The sequence below is a fragment of the Nestor notabilis genome, unplaced genomic scaffold (genome assembly GCF_000696875.1).
Source record: "Nestor notabilis isolate BGI_N333 unplaced genomic scaffold, ASM69687v1 scaffold1765, whole genome shotgun sequence".
NCBI lineage: Eukaryota > Metazoa > Chordata > Aves > Psittaciformes > Psittacidae > Nestor > Nestor notabilis.
Genome location: NW_009929603.1, coordinates 8,994 through 22,286, shown reverse-complemented (window position 1 = coordinate 22,286; position 13,293 = coordinate 8,994). Strand labels below are relative to the sequence as shown.

Sequence of the window (13,293 nt, the reverse complement as noted above, 5' to 3'; positions counted from 1 at the left end):
TGAGACCCTGACTGGATAAAGTCAGAGCAACTCTTGGTAATAGCCTGGGCTGTGTTGGTGAGCACATCTGCAAAGGATCTTACAGGCAATTTTCGATTATATAATATTTTCCTCAATCTCAGGAAAGGGCTTGAGCTGACTTTGGTTGGTTTATCAGACATATCTCCTCCTGAAACTGAATGTCAGTGTTGTCTCCGCTCCAGACCAACCTGCTGTCCTGCGCAGACAGACTTATCCCAACTCCAGAGAAGCTGCCCCCCAACAACTTTTACCAGCCGTGGTGCTGACATTTTTAACCCTTAAAGGATTTAACTTGCGTGAATCAGCTTACAAGGTGAAGTTTTCATACACTGGGTTTGCTGAGAGCTGTTAGCCTCCTGGGGGGCTGCCAGGGCAGGCTGTGCTGCTGGTGGGGAGCTTTCCAGCATAACCATTTCAGAGGAGCAACTTGTGCACTTCAACACATATGCAGGCATGGGTGTACTGCAAAACCACACCCAAAAAGGTGCATCCAGATTCCCTGCGTGTGCACTAGCACCCGAACACAAAGGCAGCATGTGCCCCATCCGTGTCAGTGTTCAAAGCCAGGCTGCATGGGGCTTTGAGCAACCCGGTCTATAGTGGAAGGTGTCCCTGCCCATGGAAGGGGGTTGGAACTAGATGATCTATAAGGTTCCTTCCAACCCAAACCATGCTGTGATTCTGTGCACAAAACATGGCTGTTTATGCTTTGTATTGCAGCTCAGCTTCTCATTCTTAAGCTCCAGAGATCTCGGCAGGGCTACTGTGCCCTTTGTAATACGGTGCAGTAGGTGTAAGCAAGAAAAGGTGCTATGGCCTCTTTCCTCTGTTTAGCCTCCATGACCCTAACATTGCGTGACATCTGCCCATGTGAATAAACACGTGTGTGAATTAGCCAGGCTGCATATGTGCGCACAAAGGCTTTTTTTCAGCCATCAGTGTAGCAGACCAACACAAGGGGTCACAGCTGCAAAGCTTGTACTGCACAATCCATATCTCGTGTGTCAGAGAGACGTGTCTTAACTCAAACACCCCATGTGCTTACATCTGCCTCCATGGCTGAATCTCCCCAAGCTGCACTCATGGTGGGGTTTTAGGAACATGTCTTTAAACTGGTTTTGCCTTCTGCCACCCAGGGCATTAAGCAGCACATTAATAGATGTCAAAGTGCTGAACTAAAGCAGACGAGTATCATTACTTTGCTTGGTGAACAGGGAAAATGAGGCATCGCATCCATGCTAGACCTGGGAATGGAATTTGTGGCTCCCATGCCCATGTCCTCTCCCAGAAGCCATTGCCACCATTGGAAGGAAACACAACTTCCCCTGCAGTGATGTGCTCATGCAGAGGAACCTGCACCCTCAGTCCCTGCCACTGCCGGGGAGGCACTCCCACCCTCCTGCCCATGCCCACAGCATTGCCCACTCCACACCAGAAATGCGACACAACAGAGAGAAGGAAACACTTACGTGTCCAGTGGGATCTTCGTCTGGGCCCTGGCAGAGGGCAGGAGGCAGAAGAGCCAGAGTGTCATCCACAGGACGGCCCAGGGCCCCATCCTCCATGTGCCAACCATCAGCAAGAGGACCAGCCGGTGGGATGCGGAGGTTCATTGTCCTTCCTGCTGCCCCGAGGGGGGTCTCCTGTGGCCCCTGCCATGCTGCCACACTGGGTGTCCTCACGCTGTGGGGCCAAGCCCCGGGGTGACCCTGGCTGCCTTTGTCCTGGGAATGTGACTCCTGCTACCGGGTGCTGTCAGGGGTCTCTGATGCACAGCAGGCAGCTAAAAGCCTGTGGGAACCCTCGTCGGTGGGCACCCATGGGTGCGGTGCATCTCTGTGCCCCGAGGAGCAGCCGCGTCGGGAGGGAGATCCGTGCTGCGAGCCACGGTAGCTACGTAATCCCCCACCAGCCCCTTAATCCCCTCGCCAAGCAGCAGCAGCCACAGATTTAGAGAAGTGGAGTGGGATAAAATCACACGGGATTACTCTGATTCCTGACCCTCGTCGGTGGGCACCCATGGGTGCGGTGCATCTCTGTGCCCCGAGGAGCAGCCGCGTCGGGAGGGAGATCCGTGCTGCGAGCCACGGTAGCTACGTAATCCCCCACCAGCCCCTTAATCCCCTCGCCAAGCAGCAGCAGCCACAGATTTAGAGAAGTGGAGTGGGATAAAATCACACGGGATTACTCTGATTCCTGAAGACGGGTCTCGGCTTCTCCAGCCGGAGGTCAGCCTGTGCCTGCTTTAACGGGGTCGTACCCACACCCCCCTAAAAAACCCCTGACCTTTGATCTCTGTCCAGCAAGGCCTCTTTGTCACACTGCAGGATGCTGATGTGTTGTCCAGCAGGTCACCCCAGCACCATCTCCTCTGCATCAGGGACCTGGAGTTGGGACCAGGAATGTGGGCTAAGTGGCAGGCTCCTGCAGACACCAGTCGGTTCATGCTGTGTTGCTGCTTGGTGCTGAGGCTTGCAGAGGACTGGTTTGCACAGGACCAGCTTGCATAGGAGAGGAAAAGAGAGGAGAGGAGAAAGAAAAGAGAAGAGGAGAGAGAAAAGAGAGGAAATTGCACAGCAAAAAGCAAAAACGACATGAAAAAGGACTCTTGCTGCTTTTAACTGATTGTCTCTCTATGTTAGAAATTACTTATTAATAGTTGAACCAGTCAGTTTGGGCAACATTCAGTTGAGATTGCCATCCCCTCGTCTGTCTGGAGACCAATGAATCAAAGGAGCCCAATGGCTGAGGTTGATGAAGAGCAGCAAGCAGCAAACTGCACGCTCGGATGAGGGGCATGCTGTATAAGCTCATTATAGTTCCGAGAAGTATGAATTACAAATAACTATAGATACAGCAGCAGAAAGATTATACCTGTTGAAAGATATTAGATATACCAGCAGAAAGATATTACCTGTTGAACACCTTGACTCTATGGCTATGAATTAACCTGGTTATTAAAGTATCTTCCAATCATCTTCTGCAAATTTACAGATGGCATATTTAATACAAAATGCAAAGCCATGCTAGGTCATTAGGTTTCTCATAAGAATGTAGAGGGGGAAACTGGCTGTCAAAGCACTAGAAGAAAACTAAGGCACATATTATAGATGTGCTGCTGAGTGCAGCATTGGTGCCACATATTAAATGGGATAATAGAAGTTGCAGAGGAAATACAGAGAAGGGAATAAAACTGTGAAATGTGTAATACAGGTTAAATTGTATGATGAAGAGGCTGAACGCCTGGGGTGAGCAATTAAGTAATTACAGGAATAATTCACCTTGGGATTGGGCGGTTTAGTCATTTATTACAATCTTAAACTTCAGATTGAGTATCTTTTTGAAAGTTAAGATCTTCTTAAAGCAGATGCTGTGAGCAGAAATTTCCAGGTTATGTTCTTAGGTCTGTGCAAAGGGTTACATGGGAAGGTTGAAATGGTTCTTTCTCACCTTAAAATCTATAAAAAATCAATTTCTACACACACAAATGCTGTAGAGACAGTGCCTTCAGGGTACCACATAGCTGTGCAGTGAACACCATCGTCAGCATATGAAGGCAACAGGCAGAGCAGATTTAGACCTTAGTAATGCATTTCTCAGATGACAAAAATGTGCTATGGGAGATCTTGTCCCAGGAAGGGGCACATACACACCCAGACGGCCCCAGGGGGAATCTGGAGGTCAGGATGCTGCAGAGAAATGTCTTCCTTCCAGAAATGCTCACTGCAGACACGGGGTGCAATGTGTTGTCCATAGGAACGGAAGGAGCTGATTGCCCTTCCCCTGATGCTGGCCTCATGCTACTGGGACCGTGGCCCACAGGCCTGGGCTTTTGCTGCCTCCTCCCTCCTCTGCAGCCTGAAAAGAATAGATTGTTCTTAGAGGAGCTGGGAAGAATGACCATCAAGGTCTTATTTCTCTGTGTTTATCTGGATTAAAAGTGCGGGGTAGCATCCAAGGTGGCAGGCTTCCCTGTCTGGAAGCTTCAAGGAAGAGAGGATAAAAATTCATGTTCTGAAACAATCTGAAATGAGATCTGAAGGCAGGAGAATTAACATTTTAGATAGCATTTTCTCTGAATTTTGCAAGGAGCCATATCAAATAGTTGTTGCAAGTGATTTTTGCAGGATCTTTTCACTAACCTTTCCAGCCACTGTGTCCTATTTGCAGCTGGGACCCGGTTTAATCCAGACGGGTTCTGGCAAGAGCCCCTGTCTGGTTGTGTTTGGAAACCCCTGAAACACTGATAGAAAAGGCAATAACAACATGCTGAACTGGGAGATCCAAATCCCTTTATTTGGATTTATCCCATTTACTGGATATATCTCACTTAACCCCTTAATGATCTGAAGTGGCAAGGGAGTAAGATTTGAAGGTGAAATAAAAATTGCACAGAAAACTGAAAAGGCCCAGGTGACTAGAGGGCCCTTAATGGGATTAGTGTGCATCCAGTTGCTTATGCAGAGTTCATCGACCACAGAGGGTGAGCACAGCTGGAGCACAGGGAGGAGATAAATGACAGCAGGGTCTGAGTTAGGAGAAAGAAAATTAATCCTGTGAGAAAGAATGAAAGCAAACACATAACAAGGAGTGAGAGTTCAAGGCTGCAAGAGATATGGGGTGAATGATTACAGCAAATTAGAGTTAAATTTGCAAAACCATAGGGCAATAAAAAAAAGGCCAGTATGATTTTGTTCTGTATTCACAGGCAGGGGGAAGATTTACCAGCTCTATTTATTTCTGGTTTGACTAGAACCTGAGTTCAGTTTGGATTATCTTTTCAGGAGAAGATACTGGCAAATGTCAGGACCAGCTAAAGAACAAATACCATCAAAACACTGGTATAAACAGTGTTTATTGAACAATACAAATCCTTATTTGTTTAATGCATTCATGTGGTGACCCTCACCTGGAAATGCCTCAGCAGGCTGAAGTGTAGTCTTACAGTGGGTTAAATATAAGGAGAATGGGGCAAAATGAAGACAAGGGAACGCTACACTGAGCATCAGAGAAAGCTGATTAGAAAGATGTGCAGGGCATGGTACAACCTCTTGAGGTAACTTCTCTCCATGCAATACTGGTCAATAAGGCATTCTGTAGTGTCTCTGTTAGAAAGCTGGCTAGAACAGGGTGACAACCTTGAACACAGCAAAGAGTATGCAGCTTTGTGGAGATGAGAGCAGATGGGACTGTGTCTCAGCCTCCTCAGGCATCAGGCTCATCATAATATTACTCCTGCTGCCAGGTGGTTGATGGGGCTGAAGCTGGTCATAGAGACACTTCTCTGTAGCACCCACAGTAATGATGTCCCAGTTGGCCCATGCAGTGAGGCAGGGGTGCTCCCTCTTATTTTCTGGATACTTTGGTGCAGTGTCTCTGGGCCCGCATGGAGTGAGCCTCAGGTCCTTTTTGCACTGTAGATATCAGGACTGGGGAAGAGGTTGCAAGAGATCAGCACTGGCTTGTTTTTCATTCTGGAGATGCTGGGATCTTGCTGTGTGCCTGCCACCACCGCATACCTCAAAGCAAGTCTTTGTTCCATCATGATCCTGAACTTAAAACGTCTGGGATGTAATCACTTAATAAGGATAATTTGCCTTGATTTTGAATATCTTAAAACAAGGCATGATGGGAACAAAGGGTCTTGTTCACAGCCGATGCATTTATCTGAGATCATAATCTTGTGCCTCTCGTTATCTCTTGTCAAGACTCCTTCAATGAGTATCTGGGTATACAAGCTCCTTTCTGTTCTGGTCAAGCATCCTGCTTGTGAAACTGCTTTCTCAACAGTGTTTGAGCTTGTGTCCTGTTCAGGAGATAGGAGTACAATGTCTGTGGCCTGTCTGAGTAGGTTTAACTGTTCCTCAGGCTGGTTTGGAAAGCAGTCAGGCAGTGTTCTGCCAGTATTAGAGAATGCCATCCCCCTGTCCCAGCAGCTGCCAGGATGAGGGAGCCCTTGCCAGAAGAGACAATGCAAAACCACTTTTAGTCATGGTTTTACTGACTGGTCACGCAAATCTCTTCTGAATAGGTTTTAGTGCTGTGGAGAGTTAGTAGTCGCAAGCTGAGTTTGCAGAGGTGTGGATACCCCCCTCATTTCCAGGAGTGTTTTGGATTAAATTAGCTGCTTTTAATATCATCTGGGTGCAGGTGAAATGGTCAATACATCTGGGTGTGTGGAAGGGTTCTTCTGCCATCAGAGACCAGGCTGCTGAGTGCCAGTGGCTCCAAGGAGACCCTGATGTGACTCCACAGAGGAGACACACAAAAGCATGTTTACCATGGGAATGCAGCTGAATACCTGATGCCCCACTAGGGTCTCTGTAGAGCAGGACACATTCATCCCTAGTGTAACACAGGGGGGGATATACAGGGGAATAGTGACACGTAGGCAGGGACTATACCACTGACTTTCTTCATGTCAGGTTGCCTCAGAGCCAGTGAATAATGGATGTCACCATCAGACATCAGCAGGATGTCTGGAACTAACCGTGTCCTCCTAGACCCCACATTCCACCCAAGTGGTCTGTAAATACCTGCTTGCAGACCCATTCCCCTGCAAGCCCCATGTTCTTCCCATTGTTTAAAGAAGCAGCCATGTAGGTGCCATATCAACCAAAGCCTTTGGCCGGTTACTTTGACTTCTTTCCTTTTTGGTTTGGTTTTGTTTTTGTTATTTGGGGTTTTTTTGGTTGGTTTTTTTTTTTTTTTCCCCCTCATAGAGCTTCTCTAAATTTAGACTTGTTTAAATACTCCAAGATGAAATGAGCATTTATTTATTTATTTATTTTGCTAGCAGCACTTCAAACCCTCATCAGGCAGTGCTATGAACAGTCGGAAATGTAGGGCACGGAGGGAGGCACCATGGGAGAGCCGAATGCATAGGAAGCAAAGAACACTGAAGCATCTTCCCACCATCTCTGAAGGCAAAGCAACAAAAAGAAAGGATTAAAAAAGAAAAGAAAAAAGGAAAAGAAAGTGAAAGCACCTGCTTGTTTTGGAAGAACTGTGAGCAGAATGAAGCTTTCCTGGGTGCTGTCAAAAAACACCCAGAGTGAAAGACAACTTAATCCTTATCTTCTACTACCAAAGGGTTAAACTTAATCTTTTCTATTTCAAGTCCACCTAAAGGAACTTGATTAGGAGGAAGGGAAACCCCGTTTAAAAGAGATTAAAGCATTTAGTGATAAAGTGTCTGCTTTTTTGAGGGAGGAGGCTTTGCTTCATGGGGAGCCACAGGAATTGTGGTGCATCAAGTGACTAAATAAATGGTGCCACTTATCCTGCTAATCTCCACAGCCACAAAGACACTTGACTCAGTGCACGTCTAGCAACATCATTTATGTTGCCAAATTCTTTGTATTAAATGCATGATGCAATGACCTTATTCAGAGGACACGCTACAAATACCTCCTTCTTTCTGCTCCGTGTGCTAATAAGGATCCAGGATTTTGCAAGGTTATCAGGACAGAGATATCTGGGCCAAATTAGGGTTGCTCCAGCCTGGCTGGGCTAGAAAGAAGGATAGTTCCTCTTCCTATGCGTTCCCCTGTCAGGGTCAGCAGGTGTGGAGAGTGCAGAAATTAGTTTCTTGCCTTGGTGATCCGATGTTACTGCCTCACCTATCTGCTGAAATCCTGATAAGGATTTATTGGGTAATGGCTGTAGGGTGCTTTGGAAATACAAGGTGCTCTCTAAGTCTCTGTGCTCTTGCAAAGGGAGACAACATAGCCTGCATGGCTGAGAACCATCTTCTTGCATGGCAAGTGATCTACAGGGGCGAAGCAGCAAACCACCCCACTTCCCTCCCCTCCCCTGGCTCATTGGGATCACACTGTCAGTGGTTCAGGGGTCAGACTGGGCCCATGGGGCAGTTTTATCCATTCCCTGGCAAAGGGGGTGGGCTGCAGCACTCTACAGACCTGTCTGTAGTGATCCAGGCATTAAACATCTGCCTGTCAGGAAAAATGGCATCAATACAGATGAACTGAGTATCCCCGGCGCAGTGTCTGTGGGCCATGGGCTCTGTGGCTGGGGGTTTGCACAATATATACAGCATTCATGCCTGATCCCTGGGGAAGTCACTGCGTACTACCATAGCATAAAGAAAGGGCAATGTCTAGGCAGAAAGGCATTTTCATCTTTTTAAACTACATTTTTCAGAGGTTTCCTGTGATTTTATTTGTTTTGCTGCTGATACTGAATGTCCAGGCAAGAGCTGTTGTAGAAACATGTATCAGAATTTCTGGAATATTCAGAACTCAATTAAAAATCTTAGAAGTTTGATTATTTTTTCCTTCCTTTTGATTTCACAGAAGGCAGCAGCTTTGCCAAGATTCTGGGTCATAAATTATAGCATTTCATGCTTTTCTCCTTTGAAAACAGGAGTATTTTTTCCCCACAAAAATCAGAGGCGATCAGTTTCAGTGTGATTAGAGATAAAAGCTGGGCTTTAGATGAGTTTTACCACACATTGATGTAGGTGTAGATAAAAACAGTCCATTCTTTCATGAATATTAATGAAAACATGTTTTGTGATTTTAGGCAACCATCAATTGTTATCAAAATACCCAGGCAGTTTTGAAGAGAAGGGGGTGGGGGAAGTGTCCATGAGGCTTTCCACATCCAATTAACACCATTTTGCAGCAGCTTGTGTTTTGCTCCAAAATTGCTCTGTAACGAGTGCTGAAGGTGTTTCCCTGACCCAGGGCTGCTCAATGGGCTGACAGGGAATGGTACAAAACCCATCTGAGCATGGAAGCACCAGCACCGTCTCCTTTTAAACTCTTTTAACCTCTGGTTACAATTCAAGTCACTTCACGTCACCCTAAATTGCCTCCGAGTCTGTAATTAGCTCAGTCACCTGCCAACTTTCATAACACACATTCACACTTCCCCCCTTCAATATCTGACAGCATCTCACTCAGCGAGCAGCCTTCAAAGAGATTTCCCCTCCACCCCAGGGGTTTTCATGCTGTGAGCCTGCCCCCAAAGGATGAAGATACAAATCATGTTGTGCCCAGAAGGATCATTAAACGCTGCCTTTGATTTCCTTCAAGGAGCACAAATTAGCTGTGGAAGCAAAATAGTGCATTACTTGCTAGCAGTTTTTGTTGATGATTTTAACTCCCATCGGCACAGCGTGATAGAGCCAGTAGCCCCACACAGTGGGAGAGGCTTCCCCAGGTTGCAGATATCTCCTTCTGGGTGCTGGCCACCACATGGGTGCTGGCCAAGGACAGCATCAATCCCCCAGGATAGGGTGGCTCACAAAGATTTAGTCTGGTCTAGGCACTTACTTATGAGAACAAATAATTTCTCTCTTACCGATGGAAGGTGTAACAACGTGCAAAGTACCTGTCTGAAAAAATCAGTTTCCAGCAGCCTCACCTATTCTGCTTCCTCCTGCTGTTGTCAGCATTTGGGCAGCGTGTGGGATAGCCAACAGAGAGATAGGGACAGCTTGGCAAACCATTTGCTTGGGCCGGGGACAGAGCACTCTGCAGCATGCTTGAAATAAAACTAAAAGAACTGCATTCACTGTCCATGGCAAAAAGTGGAATTTAAGATTACCAGAGCTATAGATAAATAAATAATGCGTGCATATATTGCAGTAAAGAAAATTTGAACGCCAAGTTGTGATGTCTGTCTAAAATGATCTGCCATTTGCTAAAGAAGCACTCCAACTGCCTGCCTTCTTGTTAGTGCAGCGTCAAGGCTGAAGTTAACATCATTCTGAGCCAGAGGCTCCTGAAGTTTCAGACAGAAGCCAAACAGTTGTGCCCCAAGGGATTCCTCCACAGGAAATCTGATGTGCATAAAGGAGGCAGAGCAGCACCAAAATCCCATTAGCAATGGTTGCTTACTGCAGCTCTGACCTTAGATTAATTTGTTCAAGTGATGCTGGAGCTAATTGGTGTTCTCAGTTTGGAGCGACTCCCTTTTCTAGCTGCATTTTAAACCTAGATCTACTCTGCTTACCAGGCCTACAAATCTCCTAGAAAGAAAAAGCATTATCTAGCTCTTCTTGTGCCCTAAAGTACAGTCTCACACTCTGACAGCGACTAAGCTACTTCATGGCTGTGTAGGGGCCGAAATGACACAGCAGGCAGCAGTGAGTCGGGTCTTGCAGCTTGTGTGCTGGTAATTCTGGTAGAAGGTGAATTGCTGAGACTGGCTGTGGCTGTCTGTGGGTGCCAGGGCAGTACCCCAGCACTCCTCTTCCCACCCTGGAGATGTGAACAGTGTCCAGGACTTCACAAATCCTTCGCTGGGGCACCTCCAAATTGTGCTGTGGCTATTGTCAAAGTCCTCTAAGCTGGTCAGCTTTGTCTCATCTTTAAAATGCTCCTACTTGTCTTCTAGAGGTTTTCCAGAACTCTGCTGGTATTTTATCCTGTGTGCTAATGTCTGCCTTCGTATCTGCCAACAGTTGCTTTCTCCTTGTCTACCAGGGAAGAAACAGAAACTGCAAAGGTTATTCACTTCCAAAGCCTTCCCTGCAAGGATGGTCTCCAGCAGCAAAGGACAAGCTGTTGTTCTTTATCATCTCACTGACACGAACATCTGTTGAGGGTGATCAGGAGAGAAAGGAGCTCACTGCTTTCACAGTCCTCACAAAATGCTGGAGGGAGGTCAGCAAGCTTTTAAATACTGCATGCTGCTGGTCATACCCAGGCTAAAAGATAGATAAAAAAATGCCCTAACCTGTAATGGAGTAAGATGGAAGCAGAGAAGGTTGATGTAACTAAAATTCCTTAGAGCTGATTGCTTAGGAGGCTGTGAAAGCTGACAGGCTAGAATAGCCATGGAGCCCCTTTCCTGCCTTTTGGCAGGGAGGACACCGACTAGATGGATTTAATGTGGTGCTGCACATGTTAACCAAGTAGAAAATTGTTATTAGCACTAGAAAATTGCGAGCTGTGAGTATGGCAGTTCAGGACCAGGAAGGTGTAGAAACAAATGCAGATATTGTGCTTGAGAGCACACAGCAAACTCTATCTGTGTACAGAGGCTCTGTGTAGATGAGATGAAAGTTGCTGCATCAGGAGTCAGAAGATGTTTTGTCATCCACAGTGGGTTTTAGCATTGCTGTGCAGCGTTACTGTGGGCTTTCTCTGGAGCATGAAGACTGGGGCACAAAGGACAGGGGCAGAAACAGAACTTGATAGGTTGATAGTCCAACCTATTCTGGCAAACTCGTGTTTGCGGGGATCAAACGGGAGGCTTTTCCTCTTCCTCTCCCACCAAAAATGGACTTTTGGTTCATTCTGGTCTTTTCTAAAATGCCCGTAGCAATTGCTTACCTCTGGACAGACCACCAAAAAACCTTTAAGACTCTCATTAAGCTGCTGCAGTCATCCAGCAGAAGAAAAACATTCCTAAGGAGGAAGTGCAACAGAAGCTTTGTCAGCAGCACATCACAAATCACATCAGAGGCTCAGAGTAAAGAGCTGAGGGAAGAGCAGACGCTAATGGGACAGGAAGCATAGTGGGAACTTGCACCAACTGGCCTCTTTAGTGTCGTCTCTATTACACAGCTGGAGAGAGCACATTTTGGAGCAACAGTGATTTATTTTTTGATCAATACAGGAATTGCATATTAAAATACTGTTGTCGTTCCACTTGCTGGCTTTGTTCATTTATCTGGCCTAGGACAGGCACAGGGCGTACCAGGCTACCACATACCAGCCTGCGAGATGCTGCAGAGGAAGGGAGGGAGGACAGGATTCCTGCTGGTCATACGGCACCCGCAAGGGGAAAAATACATAACAACTGAAATCCCGCATTTGTGAGGACACATTTTTGGTTGCTAGGCTGCTGCTGTTGTCTCTGTCTGTTCCTTGCTTCTTCCAGTCTTGACCGCCTACACAACATGCTGATCTCTCATGAAGTGCTGCATCTGGGAAACAGGGCAGTCTGGGCTGGGCTGAGGGATTTTTCTGTTTGCTGCAAACAAAAGTGAAGTGATGGACAAAGGAGCAAAGCCCCAGTGACTGAGCATCAGTATCTTCCTTTGACTCTTGATTTCTTCTGTGTCCTCCATAAATCCATTATGGAACCACTCTTCATGTCCACTTTAAACTGAGATAGTATTTCCTTCTCTCTCCTTTGCTAGAGTAATTTGCATACAAAGCACTTCTAGATACTTTGTACCTGTCAAGCTATTCATGTAAAAGCACCTTTAGAGCAATGTTGAAGACACTGAAAATATATGTAAGAAACAGACATCCTTTAAAATCATGTAAGAGTTCTCATCCAAAGGTGTTTTAGTGGATTATGGAGTCACCACTTCTATAACAAAAGCAGATCACTTCGGGTTAAATATTGACCAGAGTGTTTGTGACCCCTGTTCTGTACCTGAACCTGCCCGTCTTCCCCACCATCTGTATGTTCAGGCCTGACCCTTCAGCACCAATATGATTAAACCTGTTATGGTGTGACAAGAAGAGCCCAACAACTTTTCTCTTTTTATCACCTCCTAGACTGGTATTTTATCTCTGAAATCTTCCCACTTCATGAGTTGGTTTCTTCAAGGTATGCACAGCAGCACTTGCAGAGTGTCTGCTTTGCAAAGCCAGGTCTGCTTTGACTGCCTGCCAATATCTCAGAAGTGAGTGCTCACTGTCTTCATCTTTGGCCATCTGGCTGGTTCAATGCACTTGACACTGGAGAACATTTGTCTGCTAGATTTGGCAGCCCCCCACAGTGAGGGATTAGCTTACTGTTTCTTCTGAACTTTAATGCTCTCTGAATTTCTGCTTTTTTAAGTGAAAGTTTAACTGAACAAAATCATGTTTCCTCTGTGCATTTCCATCTCCTTGCTTCCTCTTCCAGTTTACACAACTTCACTTCTCTCCCCATAGGTGAGTTGAAAATTCCTGGCTTTCACTTCTGTTTAGAATTAGTCACTGTCCTTTCAAAGACCTTACTGGATTTCTTGAGTACATAGCCAGCATTTCTCCATACCCCTCAGTCAAAGGAGTTAACTGGAGACTCTTCATCTTCTTTATGTCTCTACTCATTCCTTTACCCTTTCCTTGAAGCTTGTGTTTTATGATGATCCCTGCAGGGTCTTTTCTCAAAGGTAACAAAGCTTTCATTTGTAATAGCATTCATCTTCATCATCTTTGGTCCTGCTGATATTGTCCAGACATTCCTAAGTTGTGGCATACATTTGGTGGGGTGCAATCCACTTGAAAGTAGCATGTGGTGATGGCTTGTGCTTGCTCACATGGCAGACAAGGGCAAACATCTCCCTGTGAGCTGCTG

At 46.2% G+C, this 13,293-nt stretch overlaps 1 protein-coding gene across 1 annotated transcript in view; it reads right to left on the bottom strand.

Moving 5' to 3' along the window:
- The window catches only part of CACNA2D4 (calcium channel, voltage-dependent, alpha 2/delta subunit 4), a 55,702-nt gene extending 54,123 nt beyond the window's left edge, over window positions 1–1,579 (bottom strand). The window contains exon 1 of the mRNA XM_010015046.1: window positions 1,491–1,579. Coding sequence (XP_010013348.1) covers window positions 1,491–1,579 — 89 coding nt within the window. The remainder of the gene's footprint in view (window positions 1–1,490) is intronic.
- Between the last annotated feature and the right edge of the window lie 11,714 nt (window positions 1,580–13,293).